This window comes from Sus scrofa, chromosome 1, assembly GCF_054392235.1.
Source record: "Sus scrofa isolate SSC_HxYL_T2T_F1_AM1 chromosome 1, Sscrofa_HxYL_maternal_Yorkshire_Landrace_v2.0, whole genome shotgun sequence".
In the NCBI taxonomy this organism is placed as follows: domain Eukaryota; kingdom Metazoa; phylum Chordata; class Mammalia; order Artiodactyla; family Suidae; genus Sus; species Sus scrofa.
Window position 1 is genome coordinate 238,728,660 of NC_139383.1, and position 24,029 is coordinate 238,752,688.

General features: G+C 38.5%; 1 protein-coding gene across 15 annotated transcripts in view; it reads right to left on the reverse strand.

The window, feature by feature from the left end:
- Positions 1–24,029, reverse strand: part of TRPM6 (transient receptor potential cation channel subfamily M member 6) — a 228,844-nt gene that overhangs the window by 49,817 nt on the left and 154,998 nt on the right. For 14 of the 15 annotated variants that reach the window (XR_014822855.1, XR_014822850.1, XR_014822858.1 and 11 more), the window contains 8 exons: positions 23,651–23,879; positions 18,557–18,709; positions 14,081–14,227; positions 10,681–10,809; positions 8,755–9,006; positions 7,412–7,586; positions 6,825–6,939; positions 1,643–1,836 (listed from right to left, as the gene is read on the reverse strand). Coding sequence is in view for 10 of the 15 variants with exons in the window: in XM_084987940.1 (XP_084844066.1) it covers positions 1,643–1,836; positions 6,825–6,939; positions 7,412–7,586; positions 8,755–9,006; positions 10,681–10,809; positions 14,081–14,227; positions 18,557–18,709; positions 23,651–23,879 (1,394 nt within the window). In the remaining 5 variants the exon portion in view is untranslated. The remainder of the gene's footprint in view (positions 1–1,642; positions 1,837–6,824; positions 6,940–7,411; positions 7,587–8,754; positions 9,007–10,680; positions 10,810–14,080; positions 14,228–18,556; positions 18,710–23,650; positions 23,880–24,029) is intronic. The other variant, XR_014822860.1, reaches the window with a different exon arrangement.

Here is a 24,029-nt window from a genome sequence, read left to right on the forward strand (position 1 = left end):
AGGATCTATCAAGTGGTTCACACTCTCCTCTTAGATAACATCGAGTGGGATGGCACTTGATTAGAAGCCTGAAAATTACAATATATAAGGCTTTAAATTAATTCTAGTGGTGCTTTGACTTCCTTAGAAAGGCTGAGTCTCTTCAGAAAAAGGACCAGAAAAGAAAAATAAGTCATCAAAGTGACTCAAGAAAAATACTTTACAGAGTCAACCTGAGCAGGAGCAAAAGCTTGTCACCCTGCCAACCTTGTGATAACTCTTGTCCTCCTAAGGGCTCATATAAATGTATAAATATCCACAGTCCCTTATCTGAAACTCCTAGAAGAGTGCTGTTTCAGAGTTCAGAAGTTTTCTAGTTTTGTAATTGTAACATACTGCATACGCCATGAATGAAGTAAAATCCCTAGTTGGAGCTAGGACAATACCCTGAAATTAAACATTATTTCTGCAGCAAAATCAATGAATATTCATGCTACAAAGGATAAATGGCTTCACATTAGTCCCATTCTGTCCAAATGAGTCTTTCTCTAACTGATGAAGAAAAATACTTCCATTTTCAGAAGTATTTCAGATTTGGGGATTAAGTAAAGGATTGTAGATTTATGCCACATATTTTCTCTATATCTATGAATTATCTAGATATTGGCCTAGTACCAACTGTAGAACTGCTTGAGAGGAGCTACAACAGATCTATAAACCACAAGAAGGAATGTTCTCTTCTGACAATTAGTATGACAATCATACTGTGCAGTCAAGATATGAATAAGCAAAATGAACTATGAAAAATCTTGAAATATGTCAAGTTAGTCATTGCCAAAAAAAAAAGGAGAGAGAATCCACACTTCTGCAACTTATGTTGAAGTTGTTAAAAATACGAAACACCTGGGGGTTTCCTTTGTGGCTCAGCGGTTAACAAAACCGACTAGGATCCATGAGGATGCAAGTTCGATGCCTGGCCTCGCTCAGTGGGTTAAGGATCCAGCATTGCCTTGAGCTGTAGTGTAGTTTGCAGATGCAGCTCACATCCAGCATTGCTGTGGCTGTGGTGTAGGCCAGCACCTGTAGCTCTGATTGGACCCCTAGCCTGAGAACTTCCATATGCCTCAGGTGAGGCCCTAAAAAGCAAAAAAATAAATAAATACATAAAATATCTATAAAGAATCCCTTCCATACTCAGTAGAATAGAGAGCCAGAGATCTGTGACTCTGGTGAATAAGTTAAAGTAAAATCTGGCTTATTTATTTCTCTTCATCCACAAGAGCTTCTGCAGGCTTTCTATTTGGATCCCATCTTCAACAACAATGGGTCACTGTGACTACTCTCTAGGAGTTATTCTAATGACTTTCCAGCTAAGCAGATACAGGTTTTCCAGGTAACACACAACCTTTTCATATTCAAGCAGAGATTCTGTTCCTACGTGGTCCTTTCAAAGTATCAGTTACTCTTAGCAAAAGGAACTACAAGCACATAATGAGCTCAATGTATTTACTCAGACCCAGGTCCTCAGCTGATATTCTCTTGTCAGTTAACTCCCAGAGCCTTTCATCCTGTGCCCTGAATTTAATCGACAATGTTCCAGGTGTCTTCACCTTGAATCTCCATGATTTGCTCTTTTCCTCCTGCCCCACCAATGAAAACTTACTTAATCCAACATCACCCTCTTCTTGGTCATTTGGAGCTTGGTGATGGCAAAGACGCCGAAGCAGGAGACCAATGTGACTCAGCAGGATAAAAGGTGGGGGCAGCCACGGCTTCTCGTGGTAGGTCATGATGTAGCGATAGCGATTATATTTCCACAGATTATTCGAAATGGACTTCATTTCTATGTAAACATTACTGGAAGTTTCAGTAAGAGAGGAACAGTGCTTTAATATGGAATCCTGAAATATCAGACTCTTTTTTTCCAACCTCTATGAGTGGTTCACTTGATATGACCAGCAGTCAGATGATAAAAATATTCGGGGTAAACAGATTTAATGTTCCTCTCTATCATTAACCTTATGCAGAGAGTCTCCTAACATCATATGTGAGAAATACCAGTTAAAACACTCAAATGAAAAAAAATATTAATGAAGGAGAAGAGACAGGAAAGAAGAATCAATTCATCCTAAAATAACTCCACAAGCAGAGCTTCATAAATTATTTATATAACTTTACAATAAAAGCAACTCCCTAGTGGAGTAAATATGCTGATATTACAGAACTTGTGATGAAAGTTGTGGTCAGTGGCACAAATTTTAAAACAATGTATCATCTTTAACTTTTTAAGTCTATAGCATGATATTAGTGGGGAGGGCACAATGGAAGATCCATCTTTTTTTTTTTATTATTTTCCCACTGCACAGCAAGGGGATCAAGTTATCCTCACATGTATACATTACAATTACATTTTTTCCCCACCCTTTGTTCTGTTGCAACATGAGTATCTAGACAAAGTTCTCAATGCTACTCAGCAGGATCTCCTTGTAAATCTATTCTAAGTTGTGTCTGATAAGCCCAAGCTCCCGATCCCTCCCACTCCCTCCCCCTCCCATCAGGCAGCCACAAGTCTCTTCTCCAAGTCCATGATTTTCTTTTCTGAGGAGATGTTCATTTGTGCTGGATATTAGATTCCAGTTATAAGTGATATCATATGGTATTTGTCTTTGTCTTTCTGGCTCATTTCACTCAGTATGAGATTCTCTAGTTCCATCCATGTTGCTGCAAATGGCATTATGTCATATAAACCCATGGGACCTAATCAAACTGAAAAGCTTTTGCACAGCAAAGGAAACCAAAAAGAAAACAAAAAGACAACTTACAGAATGGGAGAAAATAGTTTCAAAGAGGGCTTAATCTCTAGAATATATAAACAACTTCTACAACCCAACAGCAAAGAAGCCAATCAATCAATGGAAAAATGGGCAAAAGACCTGAATAGACATTTCTCCAAAGAAGATATACAGATGGCCAGCAAACACATGAAAAAATGCTCAACATCCCTGATTATTAGAGAAATGCAAATCAAAACTACCATGAGATACCATCTCACACCAGTCAGAATGGCCATCATTAATAAGTCCACAAATAACAAATGCTGGAGGGGGTGTGGAGAAAAGGGAACCCTCCTGCACTGTTGGTGGGAATGTAAACTGGTACAGCCACTATGGAGAACAGTTTGGAGATACCTTAGAAATCTATCCATAGAACTTCCATATGACCCCGCAATCCCACTCTTGGGCATCTATCCGGACAAAACTCTACTTAAAAGAGACACATTCACCCGCCTGTTCATTGCAGCACTATTCACAATAGCCAGGACATGGAAACAACCCAAATGTCCACCAACAGATGATTGGATTCGGAAGAGGTGGTATATATACACAATGGAATACTACTCAGCCATAAAAAAGAATGACATAATGCCATTTGCAGCAACATGGATGGAACTAGAGAATCTCATACTGAGTGAAATGAGCCAGAAAGACAAAGATCCATCTTAATGTTGTGCTTGGGCTCACATGCAATTTCGTTTTTTTAGAGAAAGACATCAGAAAAGTACTAGAGAAGGACAGCCAAATTTGGCAAGTAAAAATACAGGCAACCCTAAACTGTAGTAATGATGAAGAGAAGGAATTCAAACTATCCTGGAGAAAGCCAGGTTAGTATAAGAGGAAGACAGAAGTTTACAGAGCCTGTAAAACAGATGAGGGAAATGCAGATAACTGGGTTTAACAGGAGTTCTCAAAGTGTGGTCACTGAGCCAGCAGCACCTAGTATCATCACCTGAGGACAGGTCAGAAACACAAATTCTTGGGCTCTGGCCCAGTACTGAATCAGCAATCTGCGTCTGAGGGAGTCCTCCAGGTAACTCTGCACAATCGAGTTGGAGAAGCACCAAGATTACTTGTTGCAGCCACTCTAAGTGTGATTAAAGGTTGTCCACCAGCGGGTGGCGACCGTCACAGTGTAGTTCAGGTTCTCTGCAATGATTAAAAGGAGCCCTTTATCGGGAGCTTGGGGTTATCAGACACAACTTAGGAAAGATTTACAAGGAGATCCTGCTGAATAGCATTGAGAACTTTGTCTAGATACTCATGTTGCAACAGAACAAAGGGTGGGGAAAAAATGTAATTGTAATGTATACATGTAAGGATAACTTGATCCCCTTGCTGTTCAGTGAGGAAAAAAAAAAAAAATTCTACCAAAAAAAAAAAAAAAAAAAAAGGAGCCCTTGGACAACTCAGATCTGGGGTTCCTCAGCCTATTCAGTCCTCAGTGTGCTCATCTCAATGAGAAGACTGGTGTATGTGAGGATTTCTAAACCCCTTTGGACACCAGACATTTTTGAGAAACAAAAATCTCATATTCTTATTTGAAATGTCAAAAAAAAAAAAAAAACTAGTGGAGTTCCTGTCGTGGCTCAGCAGTTAATGAATCCCACTAGTATCCATGAGGATGCAGGTTTGATCCCTGGCCTTGTTCAGTGGGTTAAGGATATGGCATTCCTGTGAGCTGTGGTGTAGGTCAGAGACTGTGTTGCTATGGCTGTGGTGTAGGCTGGTGGCTACAGCTCCAATTGGACCCCTAGCCAGGGAACCTCCATATGCCATGGGTGCAGCCCTAAAAAGACAAAAAAAAAACAAAAAACAAAACTAGCAAATGCTATAAGTTCATAAAATGGTGAGGCTAAAGGGAGATGATAGCTATCATATAATCACGTAACAAGCAAAAAGTTATGTCTTGCTATTTATATGCAACGTCTTTTTTTTTTTTTTAAGTTTTCGGATTTATTTTGCCTTCCTCCAGCCTTCTCTATTTGCTTTAGATTCTATGCACTGATTTCCCTTTTATCTTTCTGTCTTCAGTGAGATAACCAATGAGTCAAATACCTAGAAAACTGCCTGGCATAAAAGAGGCATTCAGAAAATACTAGCTTTTTTCCTACAACTTGGTTTCTTTCATCCATTAAACAAGTTATGTGCCAGGCACTCTCTCCAGTGTATGAGATAAATTCATGGGCCAAAAAAAAACAAAGCAAACAAACATATACTTGTGGAGTTTCTATTCTGGGAGAAGAGACAGATAAAGAATATGAATATATATATATATATATATATATATATATATATATATATATATACACACACACACACACACAAACACATAAATTATAAAATATATTTGTATATATTATATAAATGGCTAGTATAAAGAAAGAAGAGTAAGGGAGACCAGGCACCCAAGGAGATGGTCGAAAGAAAGAGGGCTGCACTTTTAAATAACATCCTTAGGTTTGGGCTAATTAAAGAGGGTATGTTTGAGAGAGACATGAAGTGGGTAAGGGAATCTCCCCCACCCCGATATCCGGGGAAGGGAATTCCAGGCAGAAGGAATAGCAAACACCCCTGTGTTATCTGAAAAACTGAGGGACCAGTGTGGCTGGAGAGGAATGAATTAGGGTAAAAGCAAAATGATGGCTGATAGGAGAAGCAGCAGGGAAGGCAAATGTGAGGCCCCTTGATCACTGCAGAAACTCTGTTACCCTGAAAGAAATGGGGAATCATTGAAGGATTTGGAGCAGACGAATGACATCATCTGACATATGCTTTTAAAGGGTTACTAGGGAATAGACTGATTAAGTAACTTAAAAAAATCTCAAGTGTCAATAGAGCGCAGTAGGGTTGAGAACAGACTATAGGAGCCAAAGATATAAGCAGAGGACTAAATTAGGAGGCTTTGTAGTAGCAGTGAGGTGGTGAGAGGTGATTGGATTGATGAGCTATTTGCAGGCAGAGTCAACAGGTATTCCTAACAGTTTAGAGGTAGAAGTATCATGGCTCAGTGGTTCAAACCCAACTAGTATCCATAAGGATACAGGTTCGATCCCTGGCCTCACTCAGTGGGTTAAGGATCTGGTGTTGCCATGACCTGTGGTATAGGTCACAGACACGGCTCAGATCTGGCATTGCTGTGGCTGTGACATAGGCCTGAAGCTCCAGCTCCAATTCAACCCCTAAGTCTGGGAACCTCCATATGCCACAGGTGCAGTCCTAAAAAAATAAATAAATAAATAATGATTCCAAGGCTTTTGGTCTGAACAATAAGAAAGATGAAGATTTGACATAAACAGATTTGAGAAAGACTACAAGTAGAATAAATATATATTGAGAAAGAGGAGAGCTAAGCATTTAAAAGTTCAGAAATCTATCACACATCTGATGTGATAGACCATGCAGTTGGAGCTACAGGACAGAAGTTCAAGAAAGAGATCCAGGCTGAAGACATAAGTTAGGATTTGTCAGTATACCTATATATATCATATGATATATATGTATGGGTATATATGATACATATATGTGATATATATTCCAAGGAAATTGAACAAGATCACCAACGTGTAAACAAAAGGTCTGGGCCCAGATACATGCCCATGTTAAAAGGTTGAAGAGAAGAAGATGATCCAGAAAGGAGACTGAGAGGTGAAAAGTGAGAAGAAAACAGAAAATGAGATAAACTGAGAGTTAAGGGAAGAAAAGTTATCATCGACTCTTTAGCCAACTTTCAACCTCATCAGCTGTTATTCTCCATGATTCTAAATTGTTGCTTAATCACAATGTGCAATCTCCTTTCATTCTGCTTTTATTACATGCTATTTATTTTCTCTTCTACTACTCTGCTACCTTCCTACCAGGAGTTCCATGCCCATATTGTAAATCCATAGTAATAAAACATGAGACACACACAAAAAAAAGGTGACATACTCACAATTCATGTGACTTTTTCAAAACACCTGTCCCATTTTGATTTAAATAAAAGAACTGCATTGGATTAAAATGACCTACTTGAAGAAAGCAATCAGCAGGTTCACCATGATGATATATTGCACGAAGAGGTAGACGGCTTGCAGGAATGGAGTAAGAAAAGAACCAGGAGGGCAGGAGGGCTTGCTTGAGCAAACTACAAATAAAGAATTTGAAAGAATGAGAGAGAAGGTGAATCACAGTCCTGTGACTTTAGACAAATAGCACATTAACTTAGCAGACTAGGAGTTCCCATTGTGGAGCAGCGGAAACAAATCTGACTAGTCTCCATAAGGACGAAATTTCAATCCCTGGCCTCACTCAGTGGGTTAAGGATCTGCGTGAGCTGCGGTGTAGCTTGCAGATGGCAGAAGCGGCTTGTGTTGCTGTGGCTGTGGTGTAGGCTGGCAGCTCCAGCTTGGATTCGACCCCTCGCCTGGGAACTTCCATATGCTGTGGGTGTGGCCCTAAAAAGCAGGAAAAGGGGAGAAAAAAAAAAAAACTTAGCAGACTAGCACCAACTCTTGACATACTTAAGATTCAGAGGATGGCTTTCCAGGGTTTTTTTTTTTACACTGAGTTATCCTCAAGGGTGTGATTTCTGCGTTGAGGTGGAATCCTCTACATACCATCGATATCTGAAGCATAGACCTCTCCATAAATCATCCAGTAGGGCTCAAATACAATATCTCGAGCAAGGCTCCAAGAAGGAGGCTCCCTGGGCGAAAGGATGGCCTTGCGTGCAACTCCAAAGCTCAGCAGGACTATGGCCATGATGATCACAATGTAGAACATGTTTGCTGCCTGCAGGAAAGCCCGGCACAGCCAGAAGTTTAACACAGTTTAGAAATTTAAAACACATCAGACATCTGCAGCCATCATAATTACACTGAGACAGGGGGCGGAGGACAGCCCCAGAAGTACACATCAAACTCTGCATGAGGGACAAATAAACTTTTGCGAAGTCACTGAGATGCTCTGGCTACCTCGCCATAGCCTTCAGAATGACTACCAATGTCACCAGGACTGGAGAAAATATTGCTGGTCTAAGAGAAGAATATAAAGTAAGAAAAATCTATCTTTGCAATCACAGAGTCGCTCCCTTTTCTGTCCTCTTCCTTAGTTTCAATGCTACTGTTCCTTGTCAGGAACTTGCCCATTCACTCCCTATGAATATTCTGGAAGGAACAGAACAGATGATCTTGAGGTCCTGTGCAAAGCCAGTTGGACAGGGCTAACCTAACTGCACAGTGAGCTCAGAAAGCAGACAGAGTCAGGTTATCAGATTCAAATCCCAGCTCCTAGATTTATGCCTTTGGGAAATTTACCTAAATTCCATCTCCTTGAATGTAAAATGTGGGTAATAATAGTACCCATTTCATAAAGTTGTTTTGAAGATTAAATGAGTTAATACATACAAAGTTCTTAGGACAGACTTTGGCCCACAGTAATCACTTTTTAGGAGTTGGCTGGGGGTGGGTTTGATTCAGTCCCATGTTATTGGACCTAACCAAAGGGTGAGCTGAGTATACTAATTACCCAATATGCTATCCAAGGTGATCTGTTAAATATGAGTTTATGGTTGTAAGGAAAGTAGTAATAAAGTGTGTGCTTCTATAGATAATTTCAAAAGCTAATCTGCTAGGTGTGAACCACGAAATTTGGTAGAACTCTTAAAAAGAACACCATGGGAGTTCCCACTGTAGCTCTGCAGTAACGAACGCAACCTGTAACCATGAGGATGCAAGTTCAATCCCTGGCCTAGCTCAGCGGGTTAAGGATCCAGTGTTGCCGTGAGCTGTGGTGCAGGTCACAGACACAGCTCAGATCCTGCATGGCTGTTGCTGTCGTATAGGCTGGAAGCTCCAATTTAATCCCAAGCTAGGGAACTTCCATATGCTGTACATGTGGCCCTAAAAAAAAAAAAAAAAAAAAAAAAAAGAAGGGAATGATACCAGCAGTCTGCACTCACCATTTTTGCAATCATGGTCACATAGGGACCTGCATGTTGATTCACAGCAAAGAAATCCAGGAGCCGTGAGAACCAGAATATGATGTCGAGGGAGTATATTAGTCTTCCGGCTGTGTAGAAAGGAGGGTCGCCCCACCTAAGGCCAAAACCCACTGAAAACAGGCCAATAGCCACAGTTTCCATTAGGTTCCAGTACTCACTAATCCATACCTTCACCTTTTGAGTAAACTTCTCAGGTTCTGAAATACAGACCTAAAAGATGAAAGAGAAAAACCTAAAGAACAGAGTATAACCCAAGTCTCATCAATATGGTCTTTAATACATCAACCATTCATTTAAAGAGTAATTTGAATCCTGCCAAACCTTAGATCACAAGGGGACTTTATTTTATTGTCCTTTTTTTTTTTTTTGGGTCGCATCCGCGGCACATGGAGGTTCCCAGGCTAGGGGTCCAATTGGAGCTGTAGCCGCTGGCCTATGCCACAGCCACAGCAATGCCGGATCTGAGTCCTGTCTGCAATACACTGCAACTCACAGCAACGCTGGATCCTTAACCCACTGAGCAAGGCCAGGGATCAAACCCGCAACCTCATGGTTCCTAGTCAGATTCGCTAACCACTGAGTCACGACAGGAACTCCCAGAAATTTTTTTAACAAAAAGAAAATTTTTTTCTAGCTTTCATTAGTCCTAAACTAATTACCCAATATGCTATCCAAGGTGATCTGTTAAATATGAGTTTATGGTTGTAAGGAAAGCAGTGATAAAGTGTGTGCCTCTACAGATAATTTCAAAAGCTAATCTGCTAGGTGTGAACCACGAAATTTGGTAGAACTCTTAAAAAGAACACCATGGGAGTTCCCACTGTGGCTCTGCAGTAACGAATGCACCAAGACATTTAAAAACATAATACTGCAAGGGAATATAGCTGCAATTCCATTTCATGAGGTATAGCCTAGAACCAAGAAACTGTAATCTGGATTAAAGAATCCTGTAATCTGGTCTTTGTGCTGCTATTTAGTGAGTTGATAACCAATTACTCAGAATATGATATTAGAACTAAGAAATTACTCCTGCAACAGAATACCAGAAAAAATGAAACGTAAGACAGTAAACCTATTTTCTTGAAGCATAAAAAAACGGCAGAATTCAGGTTTTTCTGCTCAACTGTTTTCTACAATCTATAAAAACCTACAAGAGTAACTAGCAGGCAATATAGGTATAATTACTAAGAATATGTTTACATGGTAAAAAACTTTAGTCATATTAGTTCTCAGGCAAAATCAATATATGTAAATGCATAAAGTTAGAGATACTTATACAGTGATATCTTAACTTGTCTAAGTCATACTGTAAATGATTACAGTTATAACTGCATAGCAATATTTACTCCTTTTTAAGCGATTCGTTGCAAACTAAAAATGAGAAGTTTGCTTTGTTTTGTTTCTTGGGCTACTGGCCCCAGAGGGATCTTTAGCTTCAATGTTCATAAGTGTTTAGCAAGAACTTTCAAAAGCTATCAATGAATTCTTTACACATGGAAAAACCCGAGCCACTTATGTGACACTCTGTGAAATGAAACCAATAATGTGCAAGTAATATTAGGCTTTAAAAAAAAAATCAATCTTATTTTTTAAAAAATCACTTTTGGGAAATCAAACCATTGGAGGGTCTGATAACAACTAGATAACCATCACTCTAGGACTGACAAACACATCAAGTTATCCTCAACAGTAAGTGCTTTCAAAGAGCAGCAAGTATCTGACAACAATGAAGGGCTGCGATCAGGAACTCTCCTCCACATCCCCTTCCTAGAGCATGCAAATCAGGATCATTGCCTATCTCAAGCCCACCATCGACCTCTCCGTTTTCATCACCATTGCCCAGAACACGTTTATGGAGAAGACAAAGGCAGACAGGTAACTCACCTCCCTGACTTTCTCTATGGCGTTTGTGAAGATGTAAATGATAACAAGCCACTCTTGCACGCTGGGCTGGGGCTGCATCTCAACCAGCACAGTGTAAGTAAACAGCATGAGGAAGGCCAAATACACCATCTGTGAGGGGACACGCATTCCACGGACGTGAGTGAGAGCTGTAATGGAAGACATCAAGCAGACCCAGACCCACCTGAACTGAAATGCATGCACGAACATCAACATGAGAATACGAAAATATATCTGGAATCACCCTCTGATGACCAAATATTAAAGAAAGCACAAGAATCCAGTTTTCTATTCTAGGACTTGGGAAAAGGAATGAAGAGCTCTGTCCTCAAATGCATAGAAGGGGCCACTTCTCATCTTGTTGGCTCTTGACCAAAATTTTCAGAACCCTGCATACTCCGGCATGGGCACAGTCAGACTAACAGCAAGCCATGAGGGGATCACATACCTTCCCCTACATGTAAACAGAAAATGTATGCCCCAAGAGTGCCCAAGGAGCAGTGCCAGTAGGTGCTGCCTGTTTTCAAATTTAATAAGTTGTGGTGTTTACTACTGCTGGGAGTTTTACGCAGATTAAACTGTTCTGGTTAGAGGAAAAGTATGGTCTGACTCTGAGTCTTTATAATTAAAGACTATTTGTTGATTTTTTATCTACAGCTCTCAGCACTCGGCCTGACACATGAAAGGCATTCAAGAAATGTATGTTTAATCACTGTGTATGTTAAATCTAGATTTCCCATTTCTTCAAAGAATTGAAACATGGTAAACACATACACATAGGTACATAGTGACTGAGAGCTCTGTGTCTTATCTAACATTCTTAACTATTCTTACAATTCCCGGAAGTACAAGAGCTGGACACACACATTTTAAACGTGTGACACATGTTACTAAATTTCACGCCAGAAGAGCTTTATCAGTTCCATGATCACAAACTCATAAGATGGTGCAATCCTTTAAGTGGCTTCAGAGACAATGCACAGTGCTAAATGATCAACATTTGTTAAAAATTCACATCATTAGACTGGATGAGCTATGAGATCCTGCTGTATAGCACAGGGAAATATATCTAGGCATTTATGATGGAACATGATGGACAAAACTGAGAAAAAGAATATATTTATGTGTGTGACTGGGGTACTTTGCTGTACAGCAGAAACTGACAGAACTCTGTAAACCAACCATAATGCAAAAAATAAAAATCATTTTAACAAGTATTTTAAAAAATCAAGATCAATGGAAAAGTGCCTTGTGTGTTGCATTAATTTGCCCAAGAATTATATTATTTTCACCTGGATCCCTATTTGTCCTATCTTTTTGAGCTCTACCTAAGTTTTATAAGTCTTCTTCTAGGCTTAGTTCTGACTATACCATATTTATATTATATATATAATAGGTAGTATTTCAGGCAGGCTTAATGGGTGTTAGTATTGCCTGTGAGTAAAGAAGCTTAGTAAAATACAAAAAAGCTAAGGTAAAGTCTCTTAATTCTATACTTTTCTAGGTCTGTGTTTCAAAGTGTGAATATGTTTGATGGTTCCTTAGGAACATTATTTATTTATTTATTTAGTCTTTTTAGGGCCGCACCTGTGGCATATGGAGGTTCCCAGTTTAGGGGTCAAACCAGAAATACAGCTGAAGGCCTACGTCACAGCCACAGCAACACCAAATCCAAGCCGAGACTGTGACCTACATCACAGGTCACAACACCCACTGAGCCAGGCCAGGGATTGAACCTGCGTCCTCACGGATGATAGTCGGAATTTGTTTCCACTGAGCCACGATGGGAACTCCAGGAACATAATTTAAATAAATTTGTGCTATCAGCAATCATACCGTATAAAACCAAAACTTTTTTCATTTTTGTCACTGGTTTCATGGATGTCAGACAAAACATTGTAGATATGTATGATATTGCTTCTGACTCTTTTTTTCCTTCCAACTTTTAAAAAGATAACCAAAAATGTTTATGCCTTTGCCTTTCCATCATGGCATTTATAACGAGACATTCCTTCAATGAAGTACATGTACTACAACCTAGCAATGTCACGGCTGTGACCAAAATGTCTGCGCTCACTTCTAACACCATCCCTGGTGGCCGGCAGATTAGGCTGACGAGTTCTATTTTTTAGCTATTTTTGTTGTTGTTCTCTTTGCTTAGCTTTGCTCCTCTCTCTAAAAATTCATAAGCTGGAGATTTTTAAGGCAAGAAATGCTTGAATACTCTTTACCTAATGATGGTTAAATTCTCTTATAGCTACTATCAGAGTCTCTAGTATTTTCTGTTGCATATTCACAAAAATGGTGAAACTTCATCATGTGAAGGAAGATTTTATTTTTGAAAACAGATGCAAGTTATTGAGAGCTAGGTACTTATCTATCAAGTATATGAAATAAGTGTGTGGTTGGGCAAGTAAATATTTTGAAATATAACACATTTAGACAAATGTCCTTTTTATAATCACATTTCAAATGTTTTAGAAATACAGTCTTGGCCATGAGTGGTTTAACAATAGATAAGCATTAGAAAAATAAATACATTTTTTTTTGCTTTTTTTTTTAGGGCCACACCCATGGTATATGGAAGTTCCCAGGCTAGGGGTCAAATCAGAGCTGCAGCCACCAGCCTACACCACAGCCACAGCAATGTGAGATCCAAGCCACGTCTGCAACGCCGGATCCTTAACCCACTGAGCGAGGCCAGAGATCGAACCCACAACCTTATGGTTCCTAGTCGGATTCGTTTCCGCTGTGCCACAGCAGGAGCTCCGAAAAATAAATACTATTAAATAAATGTGGGGAAAAAATGTGAAAAGCAGTCAATGTACTTAAAGTACAGTTATTGCTTTCATTGCTACCATCTTTAATAAATTTAGTATTTCCTCATACAATTCAAATCTAAATTTTTTATTGTCCTCTCCATATTTATAAGCACATGCTACTGAAGGCAAAAAAACAAACACTTGCCATATTTGTCTATTATTATACATTACTCCTACAGTGAAAAAAATTGATTCAACTATTGATTTTTTTGCCTAAATGGGAAAAGAAGCCACCCCATCACTTAAGTCTACAACCACTAATGTTGATTTTATTGTTTCACAAAGTTACAAATGCTCAGTCCCAGTTGTGCTAACTGGAAGCACTCAAAAAGAAGAAAATGCTTGTGCTTTCACTTCCAAAGTAGGAGACATCTGTTCTTACCTTGTTCACCTCCCTCCAATCTTCTTTCCTACCTCCTTTGTCATCCCCCCCCCGCCTTTTTTTAAGTGCACTTTTCCATTTCTCATAAGTTAGTAAATCAGGCATATCATGATCAATACATTGTCATGAGGAATTAACCATCCTGAATATTATATACAATTTTTGAAATGAGACCTACCGTATAAAACCAAAACTTGACAATTGGAGCATTGTAGAACTCGTAGACTCTCCTGGTCCAGGGCAGGCTTTGGGGCCCACTCTTTGAGTCAAAGTGCCGATTTTCATCTGGTTTCTCATCAGGACCCCTTTCTAAATCACAGTCTTTCTGTAAAATAAACACATAATCAGTTATTGTCAGAGACTCGATCAAAATACTGACATTTGCAAGTATCTAAAGTATTATATATTTTATAAATATATAAACATAACAAATATGTTAGAAATTAATTGGGCACCCACCTGCCAAATTATAACCTTCATCTTAAAAGGAAAGTAAGTTACATGTATTATATAAATCTTTCAGTAAGGAGTACAAGGTATTTCTGAAAAGCAAGCTAAGTCTCCAATAATCAAACCCAGTCAAACTAACAGGAGTTCCAAGAATTTTAAAACTATCCTTCTTCCTGATCTGCTTAAATCTCCTTTTATCAGTAATTTTGGAACATAAAGATATTCATTAAATCCTCATGAAACAAATAATGGAAAATATAATTATTTTCATAACACAGGAGGACAAAATGGGCACATATGATAATAGATCTTTTCCAAGTCATAATTAAGTCAGTCACAGTGTTAGTTTAAGGATTCTGGCTTTGATAGTGTCTGCACTCACTCATAACAGAGGTTCTTTAACTGAAGTTCATATACTCCAAGCTTCTGATGTCCTTGAACCCCCTGCGATTATATGCAAGTATTTATATAATACATGCATTTTTCTAGAGAAAGCATCTTCCATCAGTTTTCAAAAGTCAACCTTAAGGGGTTAACCCTTGCAGGTGGTGACCAATGAGTGTCTGTGTGACAGGGAGGTGGTGGCATGAATCTAACTACACAGCATCCACACAGATGAGCTTTTTAAAAAGGGGAGAAAAGCACCTGCAGCCTGGTTGCTTTTGAGAACAGGGAACTCAAGGATGATGAAAGAGAAGTAAAAGATATGTTACCCTGCTTCAAAGATTTCTGTGAGGCTTTAATGATTTATCAGGAAATGCTTTGCTTTTGCAATGTTTTACAAGTCATATTAAAGGAAAACAAAAGAATGTTCTCTGGTGCCTCTCAGACCAGTACATTTCTTCCAGCTATCTACAAAAGATCTCTCTTTAGCACCATGCCCACATGACTACCAAGAATTTCCACACCAAAGAATAAATCAAATTTTGCCTGAATTGTCCATGTAACTGCAGGAAAATAATTTTTTGAAGTCTCAGGCATCTAGATGGGTTATCTCAGTGCCTGATTGATAGTTCTGTCATCCATGACAATCAGGAACATCCAGCTTATCTTGCAAGTGATGAGGTAACTCCTGTCCAGAAGAACCATGAATCTCAAGGAGTAAAAGTAGATCCAAGCTTAGTTAAGGATAGCTGGCATCAAGTTTATAGAAGGCGTTTCTTAAAGACAGCTCTAAATGATTGTAACCTTTGTTGAAGAGGTCTTACTACTAAAGATATCATTTGTAAATCCTGAGTAGGAATGCAATTACATTGTCTTATCTTGGTGAATACAATGCATTCTTGCTGTCACTGCATATACTTTAAGGCAGCAGCTTACAAACACTAAAATTGAACAATTACAGAAAACAGGCATTGCTGAGGACATCAAGAGAAAGTTTAATTGCTTACTGCTAAACAAGTTCAAATGGCTGAAGGCTTCAATAAAGTTAGATAAATTCAAGAAAAATTTGATGCATTTATTGAAGCTCTTGATCAGGAGAAATAAATTGTGATAAAATCCTACTCATAACCCCTTCTGCATACTTCTGAAGAAAGAAATCTCCAAAGGTTTTTTATCCTCCCTTTTTTTCTTCTGCTATTCTGCATTTCTAAACATAAAATAGTCATAGAATAAAAATTTTTAAATAAAAATAGGAATTCCCTTTATGGCTCAGCAAAAATTAACCCAACTAGGTATCCATGAGGATGCAGGTTCAATTCCTGGCCTCTATCAGTGAGTTAAGGATCTGGTGTTTCCATGGGCTGTGGTGTAGCTCCTGGATGAGGCTCTGATCCAGCATTGCTGTGGCTGTGGTGCAGGCAGGCAGCTGTAGCTCCAATTCAGTCCCTAGCCTGGAAACTTCCATATGCCCTGGGTATGGTCCTAAGAAGCAATTAATTAATTAATTATAAATTAAAAATAATTTTTAAAAAGAATAATGGCCTATTACCAGCAGTGCCGTTGCCATACTTATTATCACACTATTACCACAATGACGAAGTCCAAAGACACTCTAAAAGAGCATCTATGTTTCACCTGCCTTCAGTTTTCCCCCCAAATACACAATGCCAAGTGTGTTCCTCACTAACCAAATACATTATACCTAATTAGCATTATGAAATCTTATATGTCTCACCAAATGGTGCCTCTACCCCTTATTCTCCGATTAACAAATTCTAAACACAAAGCACATAATCCAAGACTGCTGCTTTAGGTTAAATTTAAAGACATAAGAACACTGTTACTATGATTATAATCCATTCATAACAGAATGGATTTGAAACACTTTTTCCATAAAGGCTTTAAATTGAATAATGGTGAGGCATGGTGGCAATTATGTCTGATCACAGGCTCAGTGGTGGCAGGGGCCACATCTGCTTAGTCAGTGAACTGCTCCCAGAACTTGTCTGGCACACAGAAGGTGGCTATTAAACACTCATTGAACTATGAATTGATATGACCATGTCAAAACCACCTGGCTGAGTAATTCCCATAAAAAGAACCACTATATTACAGCCAAAATTTAATTTTTCTAGGAACTGTGAGAACTCACTACTTTTTTAATATTACAAGGACACTTAACTGCCATTCAAGGAAGGAGCCTTTTCCCTAAGAGTCTCCCCTTTAAGAATAATGGCTTGATGGAATGCTTGATCACTGAACCTCTAAGAGCCACAAGTGAAGTTACATCCATTTCCAAAGTACTATTTGCTACCAAGTGCTGACATACTGACATATTTGTTTGTAGGCAGAGAGATGATACATGACTTTCTTCATTGTTCACTTCAAAGAGCTAATTACAGGGAGTTTTTTTGTGGCTCAGAAGAAACGAATCCAACTAGCATCCATGAGGACATGGATTCAATGCCTGGCTTCACTCAGTGGGTCAGGGATTCAGCGTTGCTGTGAGCTGCAGTATACATAGATCATAGTCAAGGCTCAGATCCCGCGTTGCTGTGGCTGTGGTATAGGCTGGCAGCTGCAGTTCCAATTCTACCCCAGGCCTGGGAACTTCCATATGCCGCAGGTACAGCCCTAAAAAGACAAAAAAATAAGCTATTTAATGTAAACATCTAAATAAGCAGAAAGTCAAAGAGAATGTCTCTCATATAAAGATTGCCTTCTATCTCTAATGTGGTTAGGCCAGTAGTACATTACTTCTCTTTCCTCAAAAAAAATTGAAATGGTCTAAACTTAATAAGCATATCATCTAGCCAGTATAATCACAATTATGACAACTTACTAGCCCAGCTTTGCAAAGGATAACTTCTCACACAGTCTATAGAGCTTACAATGTACCTGCCATCTTGGACTCTGGGAAATCCAAACAGAACTATCAGGCTTAGAAAAGTAAGGAGGAGAGGGAGGGAGGAAGGGAAAAGGAGAAAAACACATGTATCTACCCAAAAGGCATGACAATCAAAATGTTCAGCAACTGATCTGGCATTAACCAATCCAACTAGATACTCCACCAATCATAGACACCAGCCATACAAGCTAATTATAATTAATTCTTTTTCATTTACCATTTAGCAAATATTTTTAAATATTATAACAAATACTTCAGAAGGGCAAAAGCACATCAGACAAGATGCTAAAGATGTCTCAGTGAAGAATTAAGTACCAGAAAAGATATGTATATCCCTCAGAGTAAATGACAACATTATAAGCAATGGTCTAAATTGAAACATAAAATTCAAAACTATATGCACAGACAAGCATATTGGAGCCTCTCCAGTGAAGACAGGTTGCAAGAGAAGTAGCTCAAGTTACCCATGAAAGAGTATATACAACCGGGGGCACAAGTAGAACCATTCATACTCACTGGATATAACAAATGAATGAAGTTCTGGTGTGGAGTAGTGAATATCGACACAAACTGCATAGCAGCATCTTTTCAAATGAAGATTTTTTTAAGGCTACATGGCATCGCTTATTGTAGCTTTAGAGAAGTAGTAAGTCTCTCTATTCCACTAGTTGCAAAGGAAAATGAAAACTTACACAGCCATTAAGATATAATAAATCTTTGACTTTGGCCCTAAGGTAGAAATAGGATATTTTGCTCAAGTATATATGAGGGTTAATTGTAAGTATCACACATGCTATACATGACCATACTATCACATGATTGTTAAATAATATTTTAAATAAATTTAGTGTCTGTGTATGTTTTGTGCAGTCAATGCCATGAAAAGTTCATGCATTATGACATTGCACTAACCGGACAAGCGCTTTCTTTGGTAGTGCTGGTGTTCTGGTCACCGTTATGCCACGTAAATTGGAAGTCCTGGGCCTGGGGAACATGCGACATCTCTGCTTTGCTTTTGAATTCCAATGTCAAAATGGTGGGTGGTAAGAGAATACTGATGATGATCTTTAAAGGAAAACAAAACAAAGGAGGGGGTTATGCAAGGCACAAGAATGATCCAAATAAAGATTTGGGTATACCTAAAAAAATCATATTCATCCTCAATTCAGTGGATATCCTGATTCCATACATCCTTTCTGACTAGAATTCAATTCCAGAAGTATCTCCACCAGAAATACTCATGAGTCCAAGCACATGTAGATACAGATGATCATTGCAAGGTTGTTTGCAATAGTAAAAAACTGATATTAACCTAAATGTCCATGTGTAGAGGGACAGCTGATGTGAGACAACCTATGGTGGAATTCAGTCAGCCCTTCAGATCCATGGATTTTGCATCCACAGATTCAACCAACTGCAGATTAAAAATATTTTTTAAAAAACAGCAAATTCCAGACAGTTCCAAAAAGCAAAGCTTGAATGTGTGAATCACTGGCAACTATTTACATAGAATTTACATGGCATTAGGTATTATATATAATCTAGATGTACACATTATATGCAAACTACATCATTTTATATAAGGGACTTGAGCATCCATGGGTTTTGGCATCCTCCAGGGCTCTGGGTCCTGGAACCAAACCCCTGTGGATAGCGACAGACAACTGTACTATGCAACCATTAAAAAGACAAAAACAATTATGAATATAATGAAAGTTATATTGTTAAGTCTAAAAAAGCAAGCTACAGAAAAATATGCATAGTGTAATCCCATTTTATGAAGAAGAATTAAATACATATATATGTATATGCATACATATATACCATTTGAAGGTTTAAAAGAATATGTACCACACTGTAATTATTTATGCCCAGAGGCAGGGCAGTGAGAAGTATTCTTTTTCAATGAGCACATTGCTTGAATAATTCTTTAAAGCCACTAAGTAGTTATTATCATATAAAACACATTAAAATTTATCCATATTATAAAATCAAGAATATAAAAAAAGTCACTTTCTGTTAGATCCATCTCCTATCACACATATATTTTCTCTGCCACTAAAACCCAAGGAAGATATAAATCTAGACATGCATAATTTTTTCACTCTATTGCTCTCATTCATGAATTTATGGTCTATTCGAAAGAATTTTTATGTTCAACTTATATGACCTTTCAGGGTAAAGTTTAAAAGATTTCTTAAACGGGGTTGTGAAAATCAACTCACTGAATATTATCTCTTTCATGCTAAAATTAGGCCTAGTATTCTGGAATTCACTGAGCAAAAATAAGATTAACCCTGACTATATACCATTCATGATTAAATAAAGTGAAATCTCATCCTTGTCAACCTTCATTTTTTTCATGCCGAAATGACCTTTTGTTGTTTTGTTTTAAAGCTCGAGCTCATGTGAAGGTTATCTGGAGTTCTAATAGGGAGTGGTTTGTTTGTGTGTTTTTCTTTTCAGACAGAGAATCCAAAATACATGCAGTCTTGTAGGTATGGAAATATCACAGTTACCAGGCACAATGATAATATACTAATTAATTCCTAACCCACTTTCTGAAAAGGCTCCACATCCTGTTGCCCTTGACCGATGCAGAACAATTGGCTTGTGAAACAGTTTTCAATGACATCATTATCCCATTTTCCACATAAAACTCTACAGGGTCTTTCTCAAGTATTCATCTACTTGCAATTAGTCTGACAAGGACATTTTTCAATTATTTCCAAATATGTTTCCCAAACTCATAAGCTGATGAATTAAGATCTAGGCATGGAGAGCAATATGATTTACTGTAGCTCAGAGATTTTAAGTAGTTAATTCAGTCTTCTTTGTCAACTCACCATGTTTTGGGGCAAAACATTTAGTCTTGATTCACTTAAGTCTCTTTGTTAATATAAGACATTTGAAGAGCAAAAAGTTATTAAGTTCTCAGTAAAAAGTATTCCTATTCAACTGAAGTATGTACAGGACATAGCCATGGAGAAAATTATTTCTCAAAATTCCAACCATCTATAACCCCTTTTCACTCTCTGAACATTTAAAGAAGTTACTGCCAGAACTTGCGTAGCTGAGGCGCACTCGTTCACATCTCTGCTTCATCATTTCCAAGGCTGAAACCAAAACAGATCAAAGGAGAACTTCTAGAAACATTGTTTCCCGATATTTTGTTAAAGATGAATCTATGTGAAATAACTTATGAGTGACATTTCTCTTATTTCTGCAATCTCAATAGTGGAATTTAAATGTACAAGCTCTTTAGGGAATTCCTATCATGGCTCAGCGGTAATGAACCCCACTAGTATCCATGGGGACTCGGTTCAATCCCTGGCCTTGCTCAGTGGGTTAAGGATCGGGTATTGCCATGAGCTGTGGTGTAGTGCAGTTGCAGACTTGGCTTGGATCCCAAGTTGCTGTCAACGTGGTGTAGGCCAGCGGATACAGCTCCAATTAGACCCTAGCCTGGGAACCTCCATATGCCATGGTTGTGGCCCTAAAAAGACAAAAAAAAAAAAAAAAAGTACAAGCTCTTTTATACCATTTTATGCCTTGTATCTTTTGTGTTTTCTATAGTTTGCCCACCAAAATTATATTTTTAAAAGTCATTCTATTTGTAACACATCATACTTTTAAGAGGTCTAAGAAAAATAAAATTAAAAAATATAGGGAGTTCCCATTGTGGCAGAGTGGAAACCAATCTGATCAGTATCCATGAGGATGCAGGTTCAATCCCTGCCCTAGACCAGTGGGTTAAGGATCCAGCATTGCCATGAGCTGTGGTGGAGGTCGCAGATGTGGTTCGGATCTGATGTTGCTACTGCTGTTACTGTCGCTGTTGTTGTGGCTGTGGCTCTGATTTGACCCCCAGCCTGGGAACTTCCATATGGGTGCGGCCCTCAAAATAAATAAAAACAAACAAATCAATTAATTAATTAATTAAAATAACGTATAGTCTGGGATTTCCCTGGTGGTCTAGTGGTTAGGACTAGGTGCTTTCACTGCTGTAGCCTGAGTTCAATCCCTGGTCTGAGAATTGAGATCCCACATCAAGCTGCTGCATGCCATGGCAAAAAAGTAAAATATAGCTTATGTAGCTCTTAATGCTCATGGCTTTATTCTCTTTTATTCAGTTTCATAAGCATTCTAGGGCCGCACCCAAGACACATGGAGGTTCCCAGGCTAGGGGTCAAAATCAGATCTGTAGCTGCTGGGCTTTGCCACAGCCACAGCTACATGGGATCTGAGCCACATCTGCGACCTACACCAAGGCTCACAGCAACGCTGGATCCTTAACCCACTGAGCAAGGCCAGGTATCAAACTCATGTCCTCACTGACATTAGTTGGGTTCATTAACCACTGAGCCACAACGGAAACTTCTGCATATGTAATTCTTAAGCTTAACCATAACCTAAAGATTTTTAGGTCTAGGTTTGTTGTCAAAATTTAAATGTCTTAAGTCATTCTGCTGCATTTCTTTCTTTTTGTGTGTGTGTCTTTTTGCCTTTTCTAGGGCTGCTCCTGCGGCATATGGAGATTCCCAGGCTAGGGGTCTAATTGGAGCTGTAGCCACCGGCCGACGCCACGCCAGAGTCACATCAACGTGGGATCCGAGCCGCATCTGCAACCTACACCACAGCTCATGGCAACACTGGATCCTTAACCCACTCAGCAAGGCCAGGGATCGAACCCGCAACCTCATGGTTCCTAGTTGGATTCATTAACCACTGCACCACAATGGGAACTTAAATTCTGCTGCATTTCTTATCTCAATAAACTCATCTATCTTTAAAAAAATGTCTTCAATAATTTACTAAATTATTCTTGATAATGCAAGATGAAAGATGAGGCTCACCTGTAATGGAATAGAAAAATTTGGAGACAGTGGTGTGAACAAATGTGTTTGCAGGCAGCTTTTAAAACAGCCATTTGTTCCTGAAACACTACACTGGATGAGCAGAAAATGGAAATTGCTAATTTTATTTAGTTTATTATCAGTTAATATTCCTAAAATTTCAGTAAAAATCTCATTTACTTCTGTTATAATTATCAGAGGCAATGATATTTACTATTAATGAAATCTTGCACATGTTTGTATATGCTTTTAATATCTAACCACCTTCTCATGAGTATGCCTTTGGGATTGACAGAGGTGGTACAATTATTCCTATTTTTTTAAAAGAAACTGGTAGTGGGAAATAAAGTAGTTGTCAGTGGTTCCACTTGTGAAGATCAGCTCTTCTGTGAGAATCAAAGATATTAACTGGTTTTCCTGAAAGTACTTCTAGAACAAGGAAAAAAGATGAACTCAAGAATCCTGACCTTCGGCACTATATACAATAGCCAAGACATGGAAGCAACCTAAATATACATCAACAGAAGGGTGGATATATAAGATGTGGTTCATATACACAATGGAATATTACTCAGTTATACAAAGGAAAGAAATAATGGCATTTGCAGCAACCTGGGTGGACCTAGAAATTATCATGCTAAGTGAGGTTAGTCAGACAGTGAGCACCAATGTCACATGGTATCACTTACATGTGGGATCTAAAAAAAGGATTACAATGAACTTTTTTTGCAGAACAGATACTGACTCACAGACTTTGAAAAACTTTTGGTTTCCAAAGAAGACAGGTTTGGAGGTGGGAGGTATGGGCTGGGGGTTGGGATGGAAATGATATAAAACTGGGTTGTGATGATCACTGTACAACTATGAATGTAGTAAAATTCACTGAGTTAAAAAGAAATAAAAAACTATGTGTGACAAATTATGATGTCAAGTCCTCTTACTTGAGAACTCGTTATTGCTTATCTTAAAAACATGTATGTCAATGGGTTATCTGCTGGCTATATAAAAGGATGAACTCTGTTGAAATATGAACTTTATGGTTTAAAACTTACTTAATAATAAAACTGTTTTCATTATCTTCTAAAAATAAAAAAGAATACTGACCTTCAGACTAAACTAACATTCAACTCTAGAAAGCAAATAAATATACCTTTAACCAAGAATTTTTCCTCATTTTCAGTCGCCCCATCCACATATCTGTCAGTAGCATTTGGGTACAAGTATGTGAAACAAAGGGCCTCAATCCTCCAGAAACAGCCAGTTTCAAACAGGTAGCATTGCTCCAGTTCTTGAGTTCATAGGTCAACAGCTTCATGGCCATTCTTTCATTCTGTTTGAATGCCTTCTCCAACACGTCCAGGGCAAGCTGGCCAAACTGTCTGCAATGACACAGTAGTGAGTGGCGAAAATAAATGCAGGCGAGAGCCCTATAAAACCTTCAAAAAGATTAAATATGAGACTCAGAAAAGACCAACACAAAAGAAGGAACAGTAACTTAATCTCAGTTTGCAGAAATTATTTTAGAGAGA